This window comes from Rhincodon typus, chromosome 1 (genome assembly GCF_021869965.1).
Source record: "Rhincodon typus isolate 14 chromosome 1, sRhiTyp1.1, whole genome shotgun sequence".
In the NCBI taxonomy this organism is placed as follows: Eukaryota; Metazoa; Chordata; class Chondrichthyes; order Orectolobiformes; family Rhincodontidae; genus Rhincodon; species Rhincodon typus.
The window spans coordinates 38,516,791-38,541,826 of NC_063332.1; the positions used below are offsets into that span (position 1 = coordinate 38,516,791).

Here is a 25,036-nt window from a genome sequence, read left to right on the forward strand (position 1 = left end):
TTCAGCACTGAGCTCTAACTCACTACAATTCTCTACTTCAGCACTGACCTTCGGAGTTCACCAACACCTTCTATTGTGATGCTGCTGCCAGGCCACTTGAGTGCAGGGACAGGGACCAATCTCATGGTTGGTGCAGGGTGCATCTCAGGGTATTTACTCACTCTCTTACTGATTATTCACTTTGCACCTGCTTGGATGTTCATAATCTCACCATCTTGCCTTGCCTTTTAAGACAGAGACAAAGCCAGTCTGCTTGTTGTTTTTGTCAGAAGTGATCAATCAAGTGGGTTGGGGGGGCGTTATGTTGCTGCATGGCACCATGCTACACCAATGTCACCCCTACAGCATATGCCGGCAACTTACATGGTACACTCACAACATGCTTCACCCAAATGGCCACGTCACAAAGTCTAAGGAGAGTAGTCCTCAGTCAAGTTAAGGACGACTGTGGTCAGGCAGAAGGGTTATGACAAAGTAAGTCAACAGCATCATTTTATGTCAGTCTAGGAGTTTGGATACAGTCAGGCATGTGCTTGGGGTGACGACCATCAGAGGTTCCATATCATTACCGTGCAGGGAGTCAGTCTTGCAGGTCCAGTACAACTAGCCAGAGGATGACTGGTCAGTCAGTCAGGGGTTTGGTCATTCATCAGTCAGAGCTGTGCTTTCAAATCGGTTAGCGGGGAAGGCCATGGTCAGCCCTGAACAATGACAAGATGTAATGCTATGCTTGGTGCTAGGGAAAGTCAGAGCCCTAATGTAGTATGGTATTAAGAATGGGTAACCCAGTAACCGCAAGTGACAATGATAGTTCATCAAACAGATGCTGATGTAAAGTAGCAACACAATTGCAAATGTAATGTTCTATTTCAAATGATTCTATTTCACCTATACCACCGATGAGCTCTCTGAAGCTTTTCTTTTTTGTTTCTCTCTTACTACGTGTATTGTGACGGCCTATTTGTGGCTGACAACTTTAAATATGGTGCCAACAGTGGGAATCCCAGAACATCCCAGCAATGGCAAATATGTCCGCTGCTGGTGAGAGAATGAAAGTGTAAGTGAGCGGCTTAGTACATATGTAATGAGGTGAGCTGCGGTGCTAGTGAGACTGTGCCTGGAATAATAACGTATCACTTTTGTCCCCATACCTGAGAAGGGATGTAGTGGCACTGGAGGCAGTTCAGAGGAGATTTATGAGATTGGTTCCAGAGATGAGGGGTTTGTCTTTTGAAGAGAGATTGAACAGTTTTGGCCAATACTCTCTGGAGTTTAGAAGAATGACAGGAGATCTAATTGAGGTAAATAAGATGCTAAAGGGGATTAACAAAGTAGACGTACAGAGGATGTGTCCCTTCGTGGGGCAACCTAGATGAGAGAGTATAGTTTTAAAATAAAGGGTAGTAAGGAGAGGAAGAAAAATGACTTCTTTCGAAGGCTAGAATTCCCTACCCCAGAGTACACTGAATACAGGACATTGAGTAGATGGGAATATTTCATTAATAATGGGTTGAAGGGTTATGGAGAGTATCAGAAAAATGAAGTTGAGGACAAGATGAGATCAGTCATGATCATATTAAATGGTAGAGCAGGCTGAATTACCTACTTCTGCTCCTAGTTCTTATGTTCTTATGAGCTGGCTGAGATAGCTCATTGGAGTTTGTGAAGAGAAACTTTCCATGGGACTCCCTGGAATTGATACTGAGCCAGTCTTTTAGAAGATACCAGCCCATGGGTTTTGCTAAAACATTGAAGTGCAAAGAAATGGCACATAGGAAATATTTCACAGCTGGCACAGCTTGTCAATTACTATTTACTCAAAATATCTTTTGTTCTTGAACAAGATACTTTGAAACCAGGAAGGCCAATTGACTAATTCATTTATATATTTCAACAAGCAATTCATTATTTTTAATTAATTCATGGGATGTAGGCAGCACTGCCTGGCCCAGAACTTACTGCCTATCCCTAATTGCCCTTGACAGGAAGTTCAATAGATTGTTTCTAGAGATGAAGGGTTTGTGAGAGTCTTCTTGAAGAGCAGCAGTGAATTTACTGTAGGTACACCCACAATGCCATCAAGGAAAGAATTCCAGGATTTTTGACCCAGCAATAGTAAAGGATCAGCGATATATTTCTGAGTCAGGATGATGATTGGCTTGGAGTGGAGCTTGGAGGTGGTATGTTCCTAAATATCTGCTGCCCTTGTTCTTCTAGATGGCAGTGGTCATGGATTTGGTCTAAAATGCTTCCCAGATCTTTACCTTCATTGCATGTTAAGAAGATAAAATTTCTGGTGTTAGTTTTAAATATATTCAGTGCAATAAGTTCATTAATATTGAGAATTTGCCTTTTTCATATCCATAACCATTGTATAATTACACAAGGTCAACTCCCAGAAGTGCTTTTTTTCTCTGACCAGAATGCCCAGATTTCTCCAATCTGTCATCACCAGTTAGCCTGTGACATGAAGGATTTCTGTTTTAGTTTCCTTGATTAGACCACATTATCAATCTTTGAGCCTTTAGTTCCTTGCTTGCAAATCCACCTCACAAATGCTACAAGATAATATTTTCCTTAGTCTCTCTCTCAGCATCCTGTGATATCACATATCACAAAGAATTTCTTCATTTTGAAGTTTTATTGTTTTAAGATTTTAATCTCATTTATACCAGCCAATAATTTTGCTATTACCACTACTTTGACAAGTCTGTAGTTCTTATTTCCTTCTCAAATTTTTAGTTCTTTCATTCACCATTTTAGGTTTTTTTATTTCAATTTCTATCTAAGAAGCTCCATTCTTGTAACTTCCTTTCTCTTTGCTCATATGACCTTTCAAAACCAATGGCAATGGTGTTCAAAAATTCCCTGCAACTCCCCTGTCTAAAACCACAATGGCTAACAAGATTGGATTCTGCCTGCATTTGACAATTACCCAGTGGCAATCAAGTGTGTGTGGCTTCTGTCTAGTAAAGCACCAGCATTATTCCCCAGCAAGAGTTGAATGGTGACCATGCTAAGAAAGATTTGTTGCCTTTATTCCTGTGAAGAAGAAAATCAGCCTAAAGGATATTTTCCAAGTTTTATAAGAAAGTGAAAATCGAAAGAACTGTGGATGCTGTAAATCAGGAACAAAAACAGAAGCTGCTGGAAAAGCTCAGCAGGTCTGGCAGCAACTGTGAAAAAAAAAATCAGAGTTAACATTTCGGGTCCGGAGACCCTTCCTCAGAACCCTCTGAGGAAAGGTCACCGGGCCTGAAATGTTAACTCTGATTTTTTCTTTACAGCTTGTACCAGATCTGCTGAGCTTTTACAGCAACTTCTGTTTTTGTTCTGTGTTATTAGAAAGTGACTCTGGTCACTTCATTTCAGACATTGAATGCAACGTCAGGAATTGTTTAGGCAAATTTCCCCATTGTTTAATATCATACACAAAGATGATTTTGTCAGGGTTGTTTAACTGGTCGGTCTTGTTTTTCATTACGGCTGCAATTGAGTTGTAGCTTTGTCTCCATGCATGGCTTCCTTGTCAATTGACTGGATTCTGAAGGTGGTTTTCCAATTTGAAGGACTTTACTGTATGAGATACCAAGTCTTGGACGCTAAGATATGCTCCTTGGACACCTTTGGAAAAGTCAAGGACACTTGAGGCTGGGGTGGGAATCAGGTAGCGATGTTGATATTTGGGATCTGGTGAACTCTTGGGATTGTTAACAATAGAGAAAAATTTACTTAAAAAGTGCATTAGCCTCTTGGAATTGCCAAATCTGTCCAGAACTGTCAAATTTGTTTTAATGAATGAAAGTGTTTATTGTATGCAATAGATAACTATGATAAAGACCATTTTATCGTTTTCTCCTGTGCCTAGGTACTAGCAGATACAAAGTGAGTTAGCATGGTAGATGTAGGAGAAAAGGTGAAACTATGGTTTGGGATGAGTTGTCATTAGATTAGCAGAGGAGGTTCAAGGCACCATAGGCAATTGGCGAGGGCCATGGAGTGGCACTAGGATAAGGAACCATGACAGTTCCTGGACATTATGTGGCATGTTGGGGCAGCACAGTGGCTTAGTGGTTAGCACTGCTGCCTCACAGCGCCAGGGACCCAGGTTTGATTCCACCCTTAGGTGACTCTTTGTGTGGAGTTTGCACATTCTCCCCGTGTCTGCATGGGTTTCTTCTGGTTTTCTCCCACAGTCTAAAAGATGTGCAGGCTAAGTGAATTGGCCATGCTATATTGCCCGTAGTGTTCAGGGATGTGTAGATTAGGTGGGTTATAGGGGAATGGGTCTGGGTGGGATGCTCCTATGGTGGTGTGGACTTGTTGGGCCGAAGGGCCTGTTCCACACTGTAGGGATTTTATGATCTATGATGATGAGGTGGCATGGGTTGGGAGTGTGGGAGATGAGGAGGAAGTGAGGATTAAGGCCAAAAGAACACTTTTTCTTCTATTTTAATTTTGGCACACAGTGCTGGGGCAAAGACAGGCTTTCCACACAAGCTACTATTGCACTTGGCAACCTCTTCAGCACTTCATGGATCTTCCAGGCCAAATTTCAATACAACACCTCCAGGATGCAAAATGGGGATAATAGGTGGCTACTGTTAAAGGTTGTGACCATGGAGTTGGAAGATCTCCTGTATCTATAGGCTAGACCCGCTCATGAACAGTGATGTCTTGGACAACACAACCTGAAAAGCAGTGATTGAGAGATGGGTCTATTAAAAATGTGTGAAACATTTATGTGATTAGAAACAGGTAAATCTAGATTAAATTCTAGAGGAGGATAAGGGGACATTGGTTCAAATGAAGAAAAGGTAAATTGAGGACTGAGATTAAGAAATCCTACTTCAAAAGACTGATCAGAACAAACTTTCAAGAAGAGTAGTGCTAATCTAGTAATCTCAAAAGAAACAATTTCACAGTGAAATGGATGGAGTTTAAGATGTTTCTGGCAATATACCATAACATTGCTGTCCTCATTCAAATTTGTCTGGTGATAATGTAAAAATAGATCTGCTAATTTGAGGCTCACATACTTATTCAAATGTTCTTGCAGAGTAATACAATTTGAGATAATATTTTGTTAACAAGGACTGAAATTCTACATTCAATATTGGTAATGCTAAACTTTGTTTTAATCCTAAGAAACAGTTTTAAATAATGGAGATGATGCTGAAAGCATTGACCAGCCATATGTTTATAAATATCAGTTGTAATCCAGTACTGCAGCAATTCAGTATAATTTATAACTCTATCCAATTTTGTAACACATGCTAAGTAACTCTTTTAGCCTGATGAATGTCTGATTTATGTACGGTATTTCCTCAACCAGAATGATTGAAGAGTGGGGATAGTTACATCAATTCAATGATACAACTTAAACAATTAGAATAATTGTTCATCTGTATACTTCACAAAGTCTGAAAATTAATTTAAAAAAGTATCTTGCCCCAGTGGCTGAATTTTTGCAAAACTTGCAAAGAAAGGGCGGGGCGGTGGCTCAGTGGTTTGCACTGCTGCCTCACAGCACCAGGGACCTGGGTTCAATTCCACCCTCGGGTGACTGTCTGTGTGGAGTTTGCACATTCTCCCCGTGTCTATGTAGGTTTTCTCCGGGTGCTCTGGTTTCCTCCCACAGTCCAAAGATGTGCAGGCTAGGTGGATTGGCCATGCTAAATTGCCCACAGTGTTCAGGGATGTGTAGATTAGGTGGGTTATAGGTGAATGGGTCTGGGTGGGATGCTCTGAGTGTTGGTGTGGACTTGTTGGGCTGAAGGGCCTGTTTCCACACCGTAGGGATTCTATGATTCTCCCAACTTCCATCAGACAGAAATTACGAGTAATTCAAAGAGTATCATGAAATGCTAAGGCCTGTAACATTATTAAATGCCCCACACTCCACGAACCCGGTTGTTAATAGCAACATAGAGCTTTATTTTCACATTCCCACGTACGTCCTGTACGTACAAAGCAGGACAAATCCACCCGGCCAATTACCGCCCCATCAGTCTACTCTCGATCATCAGTAAAGTGAGGGAAGGTGTCACCAACAGAGCTATCAAGCAGAACCTGTTCAGCAATAACCTGCTCAGTGAAGCTCAGTTTGTGTTCCACTAGGGCCACTCAGCTCCTGACCTTTTTAAAGCTCGGTTCAAACATGGACAAAAGAGCTGAATTCCAGAGGTAAGAATGACAGCCCTTGACATCAAGGATACCTTTGACAGAGTGTGGCATCAAACTCTAGCAAAACTGAAGTCAATGGGAATCATGGAGAAAAACTCTCCACTGGATGGTGTCATACCTGACATAAGGGTTTTACCTGGTCTTAGGCTAGTCATCTCAGCTCCAGGACATCTCTGCAGAAATCCCTCAGGATTTGTCCTAGGCCCAACAATCTTCAGCTATTTCATCAATGACTTTCCCTCCATCATACGGTCAGAAGTAGGATGTTCACCAATGATTGCACAATATTCAGCACCATTCGCAACTCCTCAGATGCTGAAGCAGTCCATGCCTAAATGCAGCAAGACCTGGTCAATGTCCAGGCTTGGGCTGACAAGTGGCAATCGTCATTGCTTGGCACGTGTGTGCTGCCAATCTCTGACAAGAAAGAATCTTACCACTATTCCTAGGCACTTTCGTGGCATGACCATCACTGAGTTCCCCCTTTCACAATGTTCTGGTGGCTAGCATTGACCAGAAACTCAAAAGGACACCACCCATGCTCAGTAGCAACAGTCTATACCATTTACAAGACATGTGCCCAACCACTAACACTGCATGGCCTCTACGCCACCAACTCACTCACTTGGACACCTCTTGAACTGCACCAACACTAACTGTGGCATTTCATCTCATCTCACCTAACCCCTCCCTTTCTCTTATTCCATGAGAAAATGGCTCAAAGTGGACAGAAATAGACAATACCGGTGGTGGGGTCCCAGAGATTCACCTCATTTCCTATAAGGAGGGGATATTTGCCCTAGCTGGTGAGGACTGTGATTGTTCATGTGGTGACGCTGAAACGTCCATGTTCCAGCACCTAAGTATCAATCATTACTCATTACTGTGCTGCTCTTCCATTACCACCACTGTGAATGTATTCCTAACACACCTGAACACCTACCCGTTTTCTACGATTCATTCTTTCTTTTATCCTTACATATTGTTTTGGGATCCCTTGACTGAAGGACGTCTCCCTTTACCTGATTGAGGATTACTCCACTTAGATTTTGAGTTATGGCCATTTGCTTGAAGGAAATGCTGACAACTGTGACAAGTCACCTGGCTTGAAGTCTGCATTAAATGGCAAGGCAAAACAGAAGTACTGTGAATCTTAAAGCTCCGGCTCGGCGTGTAAAGCACAAAAAGGTTAAGCAAGGCAGCGATGTTATGAGCATCCAAGTAGATCCAGAGAGAGTGTGTGCAAAGAGAGCAAGCAAGGAGCTCCGAGATACCCACTGGTGGACTTGTAAGCTGGGTGCTTGTCTCTGTGTGCAAAATGTCCTGGCAGCAGAATTCCAGCACAAGCTGCCACTGTCCTCCTAAGTGCAACATTGAAGTGCAAAAACATATTGTAAGTGAGTTAGAGATGTGCCATGACAGTGTGGTGTTAGAAATTGGGATCCCTTTATGACTGAATTTTCACAGTATTTACTGTGTACCGTGAGATATCATTGAATCACTCTTACAGCAGCAGCAACTAACTTTCCAAATTTCTAATACATGAAAACAGAGAAGTATCACAAGAGTCACTACATCACAATACTCCATTTAATGAGTATCAGCAATTTATCTGGCACCCTTTGTACCCTATTCTCACATTGTTTGGGAAAATAGAATGTTGTAGTCTTAGGAGGTCAACTAACTTTCAGACGAAGGCTAACTTTCAATCCTGAAGAAGGGTAATATCTGAAACATTAACTGCTCCTTTCCTCCAAATTCTGCCTGGCTTGCTGTGTTCTTCCAGCCTTCTGTTTGTCTACCGTTCAGGTGAAAGCAGGCAAGGGGCGGACAGTTGTCCTGACGTCTCGAGTCTTGGCTGAGAGAGTTTAGACAAATGATTGACATAAAATGCCAGCCTCTTCAACAGGCGCAAATGGAAAGACGGAGGGAGGATTGAGAGGACCGAGCCATGACCTTCTTGGGAGAAGACCAGGAATTCTCCTACAACAGCCCGAGGGAAGAACAAAGACTGTTACTGCCAAAGACTGCAGTCCCTTACTTAAACTGCTCCATTCTACAGAAAGCCTTTGGGATTGCTAAAGTGTTTGCATCTGTCACAGGTCATACATTTCATTTCTTTGTCTAATTGAATGCTGCATTGTATTTAAAGTGCTGCTTTTCAACAAATTGAATAAAATTTTTGAAAATTACTTATAAATAGTTGATTGCCTATACTAGGTAACAGTAATCACAAATGCTCCAAAAGCAACAGCAGTGAGGCTTGTATGTGTCCAATGCCAAGGTTCGTGGACAGGAGGGTGTGGGCTGTTGCAGCCTGGGAAGGGTGCCATGGAATGTTGATGACTGTTGTCGAAGAAGGAGGCCCAGAGGAGCGAATGGCGAGCTGGAGTTGCCAGGTACCCACTCTGACTTTCATGTCAGGAATTGCCACTGTATAGTTTCCAACAGGTGGGTGGGAAAATGGGAAACTGCACACCAAGGTGAGGTTAGGTAATAATGGCATTCTAGTGGATGCAAATAGGTTGCTCTCTACTCACTAGAGAGATTCTCACCTTACCATTCAAAATTTTGCTATCGAATCAGATATTTTGCTCTCAATAATGACAATCTCATTTCTGACGATCTCCCCCTATTTTCTGAATTGTCTCAAAGTACACATCATTCAAATTCCACACTCAGAAATGCATGCATTATGTTCGCTCAACATATTCCCTTCCTTTTCTCTGTACTTCCTACTCCCTCACCGAGGACGCTTCACAAACTCGCTTGCTACATCAGTGTGGAGGGTAGAATTTCCTCCATAGTGTCACAGTTATTCAGAAGACTGATTTATTTTGTGCATTTTGGTCTATAATAATTCTTTGCAGCATCGCTAATAAAACATCCAAGAAGATTCTCATCTGGAGCTTTAGATCACTCTGCAACCTTATCTAAGCACATTTCAGTGTTTTGACCTTCCAGTCCAACAGCAATGGCCTTCTGCTTATTTACTATTCCCTCTATTCCACATTCACTCGCATTACCATCATCTTCTGGGAATCCTACCTTTAGCGTTCTTAATCCCTACTTGCTTTCAAAATTTTCCATTTTGACAATGCTTTTTTGAGATATCTTCCTCCCACCCAGAACTTTCCCTGAGATATCTCCCATTTACCAAGTACTAAAGAAATATGTGGTTATGCCTGTTTACAGAAGACGTCATGGAAACCTGAATAAAATAACACAATAATGTATTTTGTGTCCTGGAGTCCTCGTACTGCTTCCTCCATTCCTACTAATAATGGAATAAATAGTGTCCCAAGCACAAAAGAGGAAATGCAATATGAATGATGCAATTTGGTCAGATATTATACCTGCAAATTCTACCAAATGAAATAATTACATCAGACTTAAAATAAATTTCCATTAGAGTTATTTTAATTTATATTAGCTTGTGACATAACATTCAAAAGTATTGGCAGATACTTGGGCTGTAATTTATTCAAACGACCAAGAAAGTATCTTACCATTTTAAATCAAAATTAAGGTAGATAAACCAGTGTGAAAACATCTTGAGCCAAAACAGCAATAGTCATTTTTCAACAATACCCAAGTACCAAATGCCTATTTACAATACCATTGATCATATTTTTCAAGACAGATTGTGAATTATGTGCTATTACTCCTAATCTACAGATCATCATCCTAAAAAAACGAGCTTGCCTTAAGCAGGAGGATTATTCTCAACAGTCTATTGTCTTAGAGTCATAGAGTCACAGCACAGAAACAGACCCTTCGATCCAACTTGTCCTTACTGACCAAGTTTCCCAAACTAAACTAGTCCCACTTGATTATGTTTGGCCCATTTCCCTCTAAACTTTTACTATTCATGTACCTGTCTAAATGTCTTTTAAATGTTGTAACTGTACTTACATCTACTACTTCCTTTGGCAGTTCATTCCGCATATGAACCACCCTCTGTGAAAAAGTTGCCCCTCAGTTCCCTTTTAAATCTTTCTCCCCTCACTTTAAAAACATGCCCCCTAGTTTTGAACTCTCCCACCTTTGGGAAGAAATCTTTGCTATTGACCTTCACAATGCCCCTCAATTTTATAAACCTCTATAAATGTCACCCCTCAACTTCTTACGCTCCAGTGAAAAAGTCCCAGCCTATCCAGCCTCTCAAACTCTCCAATCCCAGCAACATCCTGGTAAATCTTTTCTGATATATCTTTTCTAATAATGTCCTTCATATGGCAGGGCAATCAGAACTGTACACAGTACTTCAAATATGGCCTCACCAACATCCTGTACAACCACAATATGACATCCAACTCCTATACTCAATGTTCTGAGCAACGAAAGCAAGCATGCCAAACGTCTTCTTAACTGCCCTGTTGACCTATGACACAATTTTCAAAGAATTATGTACCTGAACCCCTAGGTCTCTGTTCAACAACACTCCCCAGGGCCCCACCATTAACTGTGTAAGTCCTGCCCTTGTTTGCTTTACCAAAAAACAATACCTCGTATTTATCCAAATTAAACTCCAAATATTGTCAATATTGACAACACTCTCAATATTATAAAAGCAAAGAGACACTTAGCGTGCAGAAAACAGTGAAGCACTTACATGAGTAAATTGCTGAAAAAATAGCATTAATGCACAAGCCCCAACTTCCTATTTCAACACCTCGCTCGTAAGTAATGTATGAGGTGGAGTTGTGTTCTGCATATGGATTTCCTTTATACATTACCTGAGAGATTTAAATAAAGAAATCAAGTCAAATTATTATAATAAAATTATGAATATAATATACTGTTACATTAAAAAGTCCTCTTCTTGAGCAAAATGGAAAGAAAAATTGAGGGAGCTACTTTTCTAAACTCAAAAGTCATGATTATCGTATCCAGCTAGGATTAATGAAAATAAGAACATAAAGAATATGACCTGGCTGGAATAGACCCTTTGGCCCACTCTGCCATTCAACAAGATCTTGGTGGATCTTCTAAATCAGCACAAAAAGCTATTAACTTCTTTCTTGAGTACAATCAATGAATGAATGTCCCAATGAATAGCATGTTGCAGGTGGGAACACTCCGAAGCGGGTGGGATTTGACCCAAGCCTTCTAGCTCAGAAGCAAGGAAACTACCACAGCACCACAAGGCTCCTGAGTATATGAGCGATCAACTACTATCACTGGATACCTATTTTATAGAGGCAGCGAATTACAAAAATTCATAAAGATTAAATAAAGAAATTTCTCCTCATCTCAATCCTAAATGGTGCGCTCTTTATTTCGAGATCCCATGTTTTAAGTTTTCAGTGAAATCATTTTATGACTATGAACACTGGAAATACATGAAAGTGGTGAAAGAAATTGCCCCAAGCATCCCAAAAATCACCCATGAAAATTCACTAATGGGAGTGAACAGCCAGAGAAAAATTGCCCATGTGAAGTGAATATGCAGGAAGGGTGAGGAACATGCTGAAGTAGTGAACACATCAGCATCAAACCTGGGACAGAAACAGCCTGAGAGTGAAGGTACAGCATGAGTAGGAGAAGCTAGGACCCAAGGGCACAGCATCAGCGTGACGGGTTAACCCTTTAGAACTGAGATGAGGAGGAATTTCTTCAGCCAGAGGGCGGTGAATCGTGGAACTCATTGAGCCAGAAGGCTGTGCAGGCTGAGTCATTAAGTGTCTTTTAGACAGAGATAGTTAGGTCTTGATTAGTAAAGAGATGAAAGGTTATAGGGAGAAGGCAGGGGAATGGAGTTGTGAAAAACATTTTAGTCATGATTGAATGGGAGAGCAGACCTGATGGGCCAAATGGCCTAATTCTGTTCCTATATCTTATGGATACAACGTAAACACCATTTTGGACTGTTTAGGGCCTAACAACCATCTGAATTTTAGGGCATATGCCTCTTTTTATAAAACCAATTATCTTTTTAAGTAGCTAAATCAACTTGTCCACATTCACAGACATTCATCAATAAGCCAATAAATTTTTCTGTTCCTGAATCCTAAGTAAAATTGTGCCATTTAGTTTGTACTAACCATCCTCAATTTTCAATTAAAAAGATATCATTTAATTAAACTCATCTGCTGTGTGCCTGCCTATTTAGCCATCTACATCCTTCTGAAGTTAACTGCTACAATCCTTGCTGTTCACCATGTTTCAGAATTTCATGTCTCCAGAAAGCTTTGAAAATATATACCTGAGTTCAGAACATACCTTTTAAGTAGCATTGTATTACTCACTAATGCTGCACGGTCAGGTTTGTCTGCCTCTGTGCTTTGGCACCCACAGTACGTTAAACATTCCAAAAAACCCAGAGTGTACTGTACCCATTGTCCCAAATGTTTTTTCTGACTGGGCCAGCTAAGTTTATTTGACTGAGTCAGTTTTTAAGTGATCTCCATCTTCTACAGATAGCTGATGGTCCAAGTGAAGTTACTGTTAGGCCATGGCGTGCACATACCCAGTTTGCACAATGTAAAAGAATCATGAGCAAAGGTCCAAAACTAGAGGGCATGGTTTAAGGTGAGAGGGGAAAGATTTAAAAGGGACCTCAGGGACAAGATTTCCATGCAGAGGGTAGTGCGTGTATGGAAATGAACTGCCAGAGGAAGTGGAGGAGGCTGGTACAATTACAACATTTAAAAGGCGTCTGGATGGTAGGAAGGGTTTAATGGGACATGGACCAAATGCTGGCAAATGGGACTAGATTAATTTAGGATATCTGCTTGACAGTTGGACTGAAGGGTCTGTTTCCATGCTGTACATCTCTCTCCTTGACTCTAACACGAAGACTGAAAGAGATGCTGGAATTAAATTGTACATTTTCATCTTCTCATCTCATTTTATATTGCTCAGTACTTTAGAAACATGTTTAAAAACTCCCATGCTGACTTTGACAAGTGACCTCCTGTAGTTGGCAAATTTTCCAGTTCCAGTCCGGAGGGTGTTGGATTACTGAAGTACAACTTTTAGTAGTTTTAATATTGTCCTCTGCAAGTCGCACACCATTTTGTTGATTTTAAAAGAAACCTATTCACACAGATATGTTATGCCACACCTCTGAAGCAGTTGGGATTTGACCCAGGCCTTCTAGCTCAGAAGCAAGGACACTACCACAGTGCCACAGCATCTCCGAGAGTATCAGCAACAAACTACTATCAAAATGTACCCATTTTATAGACTTCTGAGCAGTCTGAAAACTACCATTCACCAATAAGTAGGATTTCAGCGTGGCGGACCTTGCGGCACAGTGGCTACTTCAGGCCACGAGGCCCAGTTTTAAGTCCCACCTGCTCCAAAGTTGTGTGATAACATCACTGAGCAGAACGATAGGAAAATATCTAGGAACTCAAGTAAATCAGAACTCAAGACCACCTTTACCTTGTGCTAGTCCTTATTGTCAGGACAGCCAAACAACTCATACCATTCGCCCCCACATCCAACTCAACCTGGTTTCACACATCAAACCTGAACCTGCTGACCAAGAGATAGAGACACTATCACTACATGACATGCTGCTTTACCTTTAGATATTTTCAAATTGGCCTGTTAAGTGACGTTATTTCCCACCTTTTGTGCAGGCGGGATTTGGACCCAGGCCTCAGAAGCAGGGACACTATCCCTGCACTACAGGAGCCCACTTTTTCTCTTTTTCTTCATATCCAGAAGTGCAATAACACAACTGAATGGCTTTTCCCATCACCAAATCACCCCATTGCAATTTTCACCTATTAACTAACACTGTCAAATCTGAAGAAGGGTCCCGACCCGAAACGACAGCTTTCCTGCTCCTCTGATGCTGCCTGGCCTGCTGTGTTCCTCCAGCTCCACACTGTGTTATGTCAAATCACCTGTGTTTCCATTGTTTAATTTATGTGCAGAACCCATCAAGTATGAATAACAAACGTGAGGGAGACTGTTTTCCCTTTAGACTTATACAGTCATTTAATCAATTAACCCCATTCAGCTGCTTAACTCTTTCCCTACTGACACTTACCACCAGGCTCTGCTTTCAATCTCTTTGCCAAGTTTGTCTCTATGTTACCACTTAGCGTTCAAACTTGTGGGCTTCAATATTTACCAATCACTATCTGGGATACTTTATCAAATGTATTTTAAAAGTTCATAAGGGCATAAGAATTAGAAGTAGTAGTCATTTGGATTATCAAGCCTGCCCTATAAGATCATGGATGATTTGCCCTAGTCTCAATTTGTGCACCAGCTCCCCTTGCTATCAAATTGCTGATATTTAAAAACCCTCTCTACCTCCTCTTTAAATATTTTCAGTGATCCAACCTCCATAACAGGTCACAGCACAATAAATGGAAAAAAAATATTATTAACCTTTTGTCTTTTTAAATGATAAATATTTGATCAAGGTCAGGGAATGTTTCCTCTAATTGTTATTGGTAGCAAGACCCCGAACCCTTTTTTATGTTCTAGGTCATCACGTGGCTACACACAGGTAATCTTCACCAATCTTGTCAACTTAGCTGAGTGGAAAATGCTGTCTTAAATCTCATTAGCATGTAATTTGCACAGCTTGATCACAAAGAACTCAGAGCACTGTGTTGTTACAAACACAATATTTCAGATGAGGTAGTCATATGATCATATCTGCCTACTCAACTTGAGCTCATTCGAAGACCAGCAATGAGTTGCTCAGTCCTGGTCAACAGTCCACCTTCAACCCATACCATCATAAACAGGTTAGGTTATCTGATCATAAATTTAAAGTGATAATCAGCCTTCTTTTTTAGCACCTGATCCTATTGAATGACAGGGTAGGTTGAATGGCCTACTCCTGTTCCTGTTTCCTATGGTGTGATTATGAACTAAGAAGGTGTCTGACCACCTCCTTCTTAAGGGGAATGAGTGATGGCAATATATGTACATCTTACCATCCATGCTTACACCCCACAAAGGAATAAGAGGGAAAAAAAAAGAAACTGTGAGTCTGCGTCAAGCATAGATAATGCTGCTCTTAATTCAACGGATGTAGAGTGCTTCAGGCATTCTGAAGATGTGATAAGGCACCAAATAAAATTATTTACGCAGAAGAAGTGGCTAGAAAGACCACTGTAGACCTATATCATATAGGCATCCATGAGAATGAAATGCACAAATTGGTCCCGATTTGGTTTCTTGTTAACAAATGCCATACATAATAGGTGTCAAAAAAGTTCTAAGTAAATTCAAAATAAAGATTAACCAATGCTGTTATTTGTTCTTACTTGCCCTGCGAAGTCAGTGAAGAATAGCATAGTTGAGAGAAACGCTGTCCATCCTATGAGGTGACTAACACACAAGGAACGGTAATGAGAAGGCATACCGAGCAGTTCTTTAACTAGTGACTTTAGGGTTATATGTTTTTGCCCCTGAAATCAAATATAAAAATATATTAGTGTCGCTAAATTCACTTTAGCCATTAACCAAATGTTGTTGGTGATCACTTTCAGAGATACTTAGAAAAGTTGACGACACAACAAAGGAGATTCAATTAATGCTCCTATTATGTGCAGCCAGAAGATATACTCGTTGTAAACAGCTAAAGAATCTTTCCTTATCTTCATCTGTACTTACCGGTTCTATGGTGCACACAGGCATTTTTTGAGTTTATAGTCTCAATGAGATTGTGTCTGAATATGATTACAATATGCCAAGTAAACATTTCATTGCAGTAAAAGGATCAGTTTGCTTTGACATTTTCTATGATGTTTCAAAGGAATTATTTGCATTATTGTTAACTACCAAATACATAAAAATTTAAGATATATTTCATATTAAAAATGACAGTTCTGCCTTGTCTGCTCACGGGTAAATTGTTTCCACCATGGCAAACAAGGTAATATGAAAATAAATTGTTTAGAAGACAGTCATCCTTTGATAAACTAAGTTTAAAAAAAAACAGCTTCCTCATAGCAACGCCTAATTTAAAATAAAGCTCATTAAAGAAAATTACCTTTTCTCTTGATGGGTTAATGCAGGTGATTTGCGAATTATCTTCCAATTTTACCATCACTGATGAAGATCTTGATTTACAAGAATTTTGATCATAGTTACCATTTGCAGGACTCTCGATTGTTCCATAGGTAGGAGTATTATGTTCCAATAAGTATAACTGTTGATGATCTACATCTTGACCAAATGGAATTTCTGGAATACTGCACATGTGTATTATTAGAAGTACAATGAAAATAATTGCAGCAAAAACGTAAATAACTTGATATTCAGATCCTAGTATCCAACCCAGGGAAGTGTTTCTCCATTCAATAGCACCAATTAGGTAGCCTGCAGCACCTCCAAGGCCTACATAAAGGGAAAGCATATTGATTAACATTTGAGCAATTTGTCTTAAAGCAGCTTATTACTGTTTATCCCTATTGCACTACCACCAACATCCCTTTCAAACAGGTTAGATTGGACACTAGAAAACAATCATTTCTTTTCTCTACTTTTTGAAACAATGGATGCTGGTAATACATTAGCAACTGTCTTGGGGAAATTTCTAAATCTGACAGTCAACGAAACCTGAATTAACAATTCTGAAGCAATTAACACTTTCAGGGAGATAAGATTTTGGTTTTATTGCCCTTAATTGCTGAAAAATGTGGTTTTGAAAGAGTCTATGGAACCTGAGTGCTAACAGCTGTTAACAAGTCTTTCTGGCCATGGTTTTCATTTAAAAATCTTCAGAGTCAGAAAGAAAAAACCTCCAAAGCTTGCAGTAATGTTGTTAAGTTTCTCACCTGCGCTTCGATGAAGTAATTGGGAAACTGATGAAGTTTCCTAATCTCACTATTTGACTACCTTGACAATCTTGAGAAAATGTCACAACTTTCTAAAGACATGAAACTATCTTTATTTCCATCCAAGGTGAAGTTTGCTTGGAAAATCTGCCACTGGTTAGCATTTTGACTAACCAAAATTTCAGTTTTGCCTCTTGTTCTTAGAAATGACTTTTGTTTTATAATAAACAAATTAATTTTGAGTTCATTCAAAGAAACCTGATGAAACTTTGTGTAAATCAATATTATTCTAATATATAATGGCATGAGGGAGGAGAACATGTTGGCATGGATGGAATGTTGGCTGGATTACAAAAAGCAGAAAATTGGTCTGAATGGTCTTTTTCAGGTTTGGCAAGATGTAATAAGTGATGTGCCACAGATCTCAGAGCTGGAACCTCAGATTTTCCATTTATATAAATGATTTTGCTGAAGGGATCGACAACCATGTTTGCCAAATTTGCTGATGACATAACCATAGGTAGGGAAATAAATTGTGAAGACGCGTGGTTACTACAAAGGTATTAATGCGTTAAGTGAGTGGACAATGTAGTATAGTGTGGGAAAATGTGAAGACGCCCATTTCAGAAGGAAAAATGAAAGACATATACAAAGGTTGAGAGGTTGCATGACTCTGAGAGGAAAAGGTATCTGGGTGTCCTCATGCATGAATCACAAATGGTTAATATGCAGCCATAAGAAGTAATTAAAAAAAATTATAAAATGTTATAAATTATCACAAGGGGAATTGAATCCAAAAGTAGGCAAGTTATGCTTCAGTTTAATAGGGCACAGGTGAGAGTGCATTTGGAGTACTGTGCACAGTACTGGGTACCTTATTTAAGGAAAGGTGTAAATGCATTGGAAGCAACTCAAAGTAGGATCATTCAATTAATCCTTGGAATGGTCAGCTGTCTGGGCAGATTAAGCTGGTATGTGCTGGAGTTTAGAAGAGCAGGAGGTGACTACATTGAAACAATGATCTGATTGAATGGTGGACCAGACTCAAGGAGCTGAATGGCCTTCTGTTCTCAATGAGACTGATGATGTGACATGTGGAGCTGTGGGACTTGATTACTTGTGCATTTTTTCCATTCCAATTATAACATGTTGTTGTCAACCATGGCCAAAATGTTCTTTTTCATGCTCATCACAAAGTAAAAATAATTCGTTTTTTTGCACAAAAAAAATATTGTCAATGTCAGAAAGAACAAAGAACAATAAAACACAGGAACAGGCCATTCGGCCCTCCAAGCTTGTGCTGATGCATCCTGCTCTTCCATACTAACACTTACAGGATCTGTATCCTTTATTCCTTTCCTATTCATGTATTCATCCAGGTGCTTCTTGAATGTTGCTATTGTGTCTGCTTCCACCACCTCCTCTGGCAGCATGTTCTAGGCACTCACCACCCTTTGAGAAAAACATGCCTTGCACATCTCTTTTAAACATCTACCCCCTAACACCTTGAACCTGTGCCCCCTAGTAATTGACCCCTCCACCCTGGGAAAAGCCTCATACTTTCCACTCTATCCTTGCCATTCACAATCTTGTAAACTTCTATTAGGTCGCCCTCAACTTCCTGCACTTCAGTGAAAACAAACCCAGTCTATCCAACCTTTCTTCATACTTAAAAAACCCCATACCAGGCAATATCCTGGTAAACATTTTCTCTACCCTATCTAAAGCATCTACATCCTTCTGATAGTATGGTGATCAGAACTATATGCAATATTCCAAGTGTGATCTAACTAAAGTTCTCTAAAGCTGCAGCATAACTTGCTGAACCTTATACTCAATGTCCCTTCCAATGAAGGCAAGTGTACCATAGGCCTTTTTTACTACCTTATCTACTTGCACTGCAACCTTCAGTGATCTGTGGACCTGCACACCTGGATCCCTCTGCATATCAATACTCCTAAGGGTTCTGCCATTCACTGTATAATTTCCATTTTTTCTTGACCTTCCAAAATACATCACCTTTACATTTATCCAGATTAAACTCCTTCTGCCATTTTTCTGTCCATGCCTCCAATTGATCTATATCCTGCTGTATCCTCTGACAAACCTCCTCACTATCCTCAACTCCACCAATCTTTGTATCATCTGCAAACTTACTAATTAGATCAGCCACCTTATCCTCCAAGTCATTTAAGAAGACCATGAACAGCAGAGGCTTCAGCACTGATCCCTGTGGCAACACCACTTGTCACAACCCTCCATTCCAAAAAGCATCTTTACATTGCTACCCTCTGTCGTGTACGACTAAGCCAGTTTTGTATCCATCTTGCCAGTTCACCTGATACCATGTGACTTCACCTTTTGTACCAGTCTGCCATGAGGGACATAGAAACTTAGAATCATAGAAGATAAGAGCAGGAGGAGGCCAATTAGTCCTGATGAGTCTGCTCCACTATTCATCACGATCATGGCTGATCCTTTTATTCATTAATGGGATGAAGACATCACTGGCTAGGCAGCGTTTACTGCCCATCCCTAATTGTCCAGAGGGCAGTTCAGAGTCAACCACATTGCTGTGGGTCTGGAGTCACATGTAGGCCAGACCAGGCAAGGATGGCAGTTTCCTTCCCTAAAGGACATTGGTAAACCAGATGGGTTTTTCCAACAATCGACAATGGGTTCATGGTCTTCATTAGACTTTTAATTCCCAATTTTTTTTTGATTTCAAATTCCACCATCTGCCATGGTGGAATTCGAACTCGGGTCCCCAGAATGTTATTTAGTTCTCTGGATTAACAGTCCAGCGATAATACCACTAGGCCTTTGCCCACCCCTTTCATTGAACTCAATAGCCTAATCTTGCTTACTCCCCATAACCTTTATTCCCATTCACCCAAAGTGCTATATCTAGCTGCCTCATGAACACATTCAATGTTTTGCATCAAATACTTCCTGCGATAATGAATTCCACAGGCTCACCACTCCGAGTGAAGAAATGTCTCCTCATCTCCGTCCTAAATAGTCTACACTGAATCCTCAGACAGTGACCCCTAGTTCTGGACACACCTACCATTGGGAACATCCTTCATGCACCTACATCGATGTTATTGGCTCTGAACTGCCCTCTGGGCAATAAATACTGCCTAGCCAGAGACGCCCTCATCCCACGAATGACATAAGAAAGAAAAAGTTCTCTGCCTCGCGATGTACCTCAGTGACTCCACCAGCCACTTGAACCCGGACGCCCATTGGTCAACCTTGAGCAGCCAGTGACACTTCCTAAACATGGGCTCTCTAGGTCAAATGAAATACCCATCACTCCCCAAATACCACAGGATGGCCATTCTACTTAGCTGAGCTGCTCGGTCTTATGTTTAAGCTAACTTTTAAGTTAGTTTACCTTTATTTACTTTAACCTTATTTTTGTGCGATTAACTATAAACTGAAGATTAGTAGAAAGTAGACTTTTCTTTTCCTTTACTCACAAATCAGCTTCTCTCCTGTGCCTGAGAACTCTTACTTTCTCTGTGCTAGAGAAATCTTGTGGACCTGATGATCTACAGCCCACAATTCTAAGTGTGCAGCTGTCAGTGTATCAGATACATTGGTGGTGATCTTTCAAAATTCTACTGACTCTGGCATGTTTCCCTCAGATTGTAAGGTAGCAAACGTAATTTAAAAGAGAGAAAGAGAAAAGAAGGAAGTACAAACCAGTTGGCCTAACAACAGTCGTGAAGATAATACTAAAATGTTTGGACACAGGGAGTGTTATCAGGACACACAGTGGTTGAACAAGACAGTTCACCATCACTTTCTCAAGGACAATTCAGCATGGGTAATAAATGCTGACCCAGTCAGTGTTGCCAAATGAATAAACTGATGCACAGAGAGATCTGGGTGTTCAGGTCCATTGTACCCTGAAGGTGGCAACGCAGGTTGATAGAGTGGTCAAGAAGGCATACGGCATGCTTTCATTCATCTTGAGTACAAGAGTTGGCAGGGCATGTTACAGTTGTATAGGACTTTGGTTCGACCACATTTGTAATGCTGCGTACAGTTCTGGTCGCCACATTACCAAAAGGATGTGGATGCTTTGGAGAGGGTGCAGAGGAGGTTTGCCAGGATGTTGCCCAGTATAGAGGGCACTAGCTATGAAGAGAGGTTGAGTAGATTAGGATTATTTACATTAGAAAGACGGAGGTTGAGGGGGGACCTGATTGAGGTCTACAAAATCATGAGAGGTATAGACAGGGTGGATAGCAAAAAGCTTTTTCCCAGAGTGGGGGACTCAGTTACTAGAGTTCACGATTTCAAGGTGAGAGGGGAAAAGTTGAAGGGAGATATGCGTGGAAATTTCTTTATGCAGAGGGTGGTGGGTGCCTGGAACGCGTTGCCAGCAGAGGTGGTAGAGGCGGGCACGATAGCGTCATTTAAGATGTACCTAGACAGATACATGAATGGGCAGGGAGCAGAGGGATACAGATCCTTGGAAAATAGGCGACAGGTTTAGATAGAGGATCTGGATTGACGCAGGCTTGGAGGGCCGAAGGGCCTGTTCCTGTGCTGTAATTTTCTTTGTTCTTTGTTGAAACGAAAGGAGGAAGAATGGGAGTGACAGGGACAACCAGAGAGAGAAAGGCTTTTCCTTTTCCTAATTCTAGTTTGATGTGTCTTTTTAAAAATCATATTTTGAAAGTATGAAAATATAAAAGAAACAGACAGGAAGGGAAAAGTACAAGGTGGGTGGGTGGGGGGAACTGAAGTACCCTCTATTACCCTACCTTGATGAGGCTGAACGGGGATGGGACAGTGAATGATGGATTAAGAATGAAGTGAGCAACTACACAGCAGAGATGGTAAAGATGATGCAAGGTTAAAATGAATTATTCCATCGGGGAAAGGTAGGGACAACAACAGGGATCGGGGGTCAGTTCGAAGAAACAGGAGTGAAATCGAAGCTTAGGCAAGGACTTGCGGGGAAACAACTGGCTGAGGAGGGAATGCAATGGGAATCAATGAGTATCACATTTTCCCTGCAATCTACCATAGTTTCCCATATCAAACACTATGTTCTACCTAAAAATAAAGAAAAAAGTGGTCAGGTAGGAGAAGAACAGAAGAAAAAGAACTAACGACAAAAGATGAACAGACGGGGAAAGATGAAAGCATAAGATATTGAAAAAAGATTAAATATTTCCCCAATTATTCTATACACTTTAAATTGTTGAAAAACCTACGCTCAGTGTAGACTAAATTCAGTCAATATTTCGCAAATTATTTCAACAATAATAAATCGACGAATTCTTTTATACGTGAAAGTTAACTGTTTTATGTCTCTGGCTAATACCTCACGAGTTCTGCTGACGCCAAAAAGAGACTCGTGATAATTGCACGTTGCCAGCTGCCAGGATTGAGAGGGAAGCACTCACCAGTTAACAGTGCGTGGAAGTGTAAGGCTTTCTCTTTATCCTCATGGGAGCACACATCAAACAAATATGCTTTGATAGGACTGTCGATGAAGTCAGCCGAGAAGTCAAAGACGATCACGCCGAAAACAGTAATCAGGACGCCCCAAATATGCCTTTGTTTCCTGTTTTTTATGGTGGCTAAAACATTTTTATTTCAATTAGATCATTCATTCCGAAGGTTTCTCGAAAGATTTGAGTTGAAAGTTATTTGTGTAAATTCGCAGTGTGCATTTTCCCTCCGGCTGATCCCTTGAAGAGAGTATAACTACAATAGTTACAAATTGTTACAATTACTTTCGGAGCGTTTAAGCTACTAAGTATTCAGACGAGTCAGATGTAGCTATTTTGTGAGTTCAAGAATCACCGTTCAGAGGTTTACACTATTGAGGTGTGTGAACTGTGAGCATCTAAGAGTAATGATGCGAAAAATGCATGATTAGAAAGTTCTGTTTGAGACCAGGCTGCAGTTGCTTAACTCCCCAACACATTCTAGAGCACTTTCTAGGATAAGTGCAGTTAGATACTTGCCTGTTACCAACGCGTCTCCGTTCAGAAACAAAGTCATTCCGAGCACCATCAGGATCCCCAGCGCCAAGATGTAAGGTCTCCTCCTGCCCAACTTCGAGCGGCAGTAGTCGCTGGCGGAGCCGACGATGGGTTGAAGGATGAAGCCCAGGCAGGGGCTGATGAGCCACACCAGGCTGTACAGGCTCGGCGGGAGCCCGACACTGAGCAGCACCGGGGTGGCGAAAGCTGCTTCTGCAGCGTAGCAGAACTCCCTGCCAAACATCAGGCCACTGTGCATGAGCAGCCTGAGCGGGGACCTCCTGGGGGGCTCTGGGGGACCACTGAGGGTCACCTCTGCTGGGCTAGTGGTCCTATTCTCCGCTTCAGGCGGCAGGCAGCCAGTATCCCTGGGTAATGCTGCTGAACGGGTCATCGCTCTACCCCTTGAACACTAACAGAAGTTGCTGGAAAAGCTCAGCAGGTCTGGCAGCATCTGTGGAGGAGAAAACAGAGTTAACGTTTTGGCTCCGGTGACCCTTCCTTAGAACTGACGGTAGCTGGGAAAACGTCAGTTTATATGCAGAAAATAGGGAGGGGGGTGTGGTAGGGAGTAAACGATAGGATGGAGCCCAAAGAGAGAGAAAGATAGTTGAATAGACAAAGGAGTTGATAATGATCAGGCTGGGAGGGTGAATAGTTGTTAATGGGGACTGTTAGTGCAAGAATAGAGGTTGGAACGGAAATCCCGTTGGAGAGAGGAGCAGAACTTCTTCAAGGTGGGCATGCCTGGAAGAGAAGTGGCAGTGAGTTAAATACTAAATAAGTAAATATCGCTTACTTCTTCACCTTCTTCCTGGCACTTCACTCATCGGGGGTCACAGCAGAGATATTAACAACTCCCATGTGACACAGGGAACGCCAGGCAGACCAGATTGAGGCACAACACAAACTCCTCAGCATTTGAGCAGTCAACAGTTCGTTAAAAGTTGCGTAAACGTCTGCAAATCAGCCGCACAGTGATGTGTGGAAGTTCCACTAAACTCCTCTCACGTAAACTCTGAAGCAACGTTGTTATGTTTATCATTCATTTTGATATATAACACAATGGATGTTGCAGATCTGGTTATGATACCATGAACAATGCATTTGTGTCACTACATCTTTGCCCCCAACTTTCAATACAAAAGGGCAATATTTACAATCTGTTACCAACTGAAAGGCTTTGTCTGAATGGGGACTGGAGGAGATTCAATAATAATTTTCACAGAAGAGGATACAGACTTAAGGAGGTGTGTGTTAGTTGGGCAATGCATTTGTGTCACTACAGCTTTCCCTTCAAACTTTGATTTGATTTATTATTGTTATGTACTGAGATACAGTGAAAAGTATTGGTGTGTGTTATCCAGACAAAGCATCCCTTACGTAAGTACATCAGGGTAATAGAACAGAATCAAAAACAAAGTTGCTGGAAAAGCTCTGCAGGTCTGGCAGCATCCGTGAAGGAAAAAACAGAGTCAACGTTTTGGGTCTGGTGACCCTTCCACAGAACTCTGGACACCAGAGTTTGTTTTTGTTCCTGATTTACAGCATCCGCAGTTCTTTTGGTTTAATAGAACAGAATGTAGAACATAGCATTACAGCTACAGTAAAGGTGCAGAGAAAGGTCAACTCCAAATATATGAGAGGTTCATAAGTCTGATAACAGCAGGGAAGAAGCTGTTCTTAAATCTGTTTGTACGTGTTTTCAAACTGTTGCATCTTCTGCCTGATGGAAGAGGGTGGAAGAAAGTATAACCAGGTGGGAGGGGTCTTTGATTATGTTGTCTGCTTTACTGAGGCAGCGGGAAATGTAGACAGAGTCAATGGATGGAAGGCTGTTTTTTGTCGACACGCTGTGGAGCTGGAGGAACATAATGAGTCAGGCAGCATCAGAAGAACAGGAAAGTCGACATTTTGGTTTTACACAGGCTACTTTTCATGATGGACTGGGATGCATTCACAACTCTCTGTAATTTCTTGCTGGCTTGGGCAGAGCAGTTGCCATGCCAAGCTGTGATGCATCTGGATAGGATGCTTTTCTATGTTGCATCTATAAAAATTGGTAGGAGTCATCGT

At 41.1% G+C, this 25,036-nt stretch overlaps 1 protein-coding gene across 1 annotated transcript in view; it reads right to left on the minus strand.

Moving 5' to 3' along the window:
- Positions 1 to 23,354, minus strand: part of slc45a2 (solute carrier family 45 member 2) — a 36,637-nt gene extending 13,283 nt beyond the window's left edge. Inside the window, exons 1-5 of the mRNA XM_048604497.1 lie at positions 22,943 to 23,354; positions 22,376 to 22,552; positions 16,160 to 16,506; positions 15,432 to 15,575; positions 10,802 to 10,925 (exon numbers count right to left, since the gene is read on the minus strand). Coding sequence (XP_048460454.1) covers positions 10,802 to 10,925; positions 15,432 to 15,575; positions 16,160 to 16,506; positions 22,376 to 22,552; positions 22,943 to 23,354 — 1,204 coding nt within the window. The remainder of the gene's footprint in view (positions 1 to 10,801; positions 10,926 to 15,431; positions 15,576 to 16,159; positions 16,507 to 22,375; positions 22,553 to 22,942) is intronic.
- Positions 23,355 to 25,036: the final 1,682 nt, after the last annotated feature.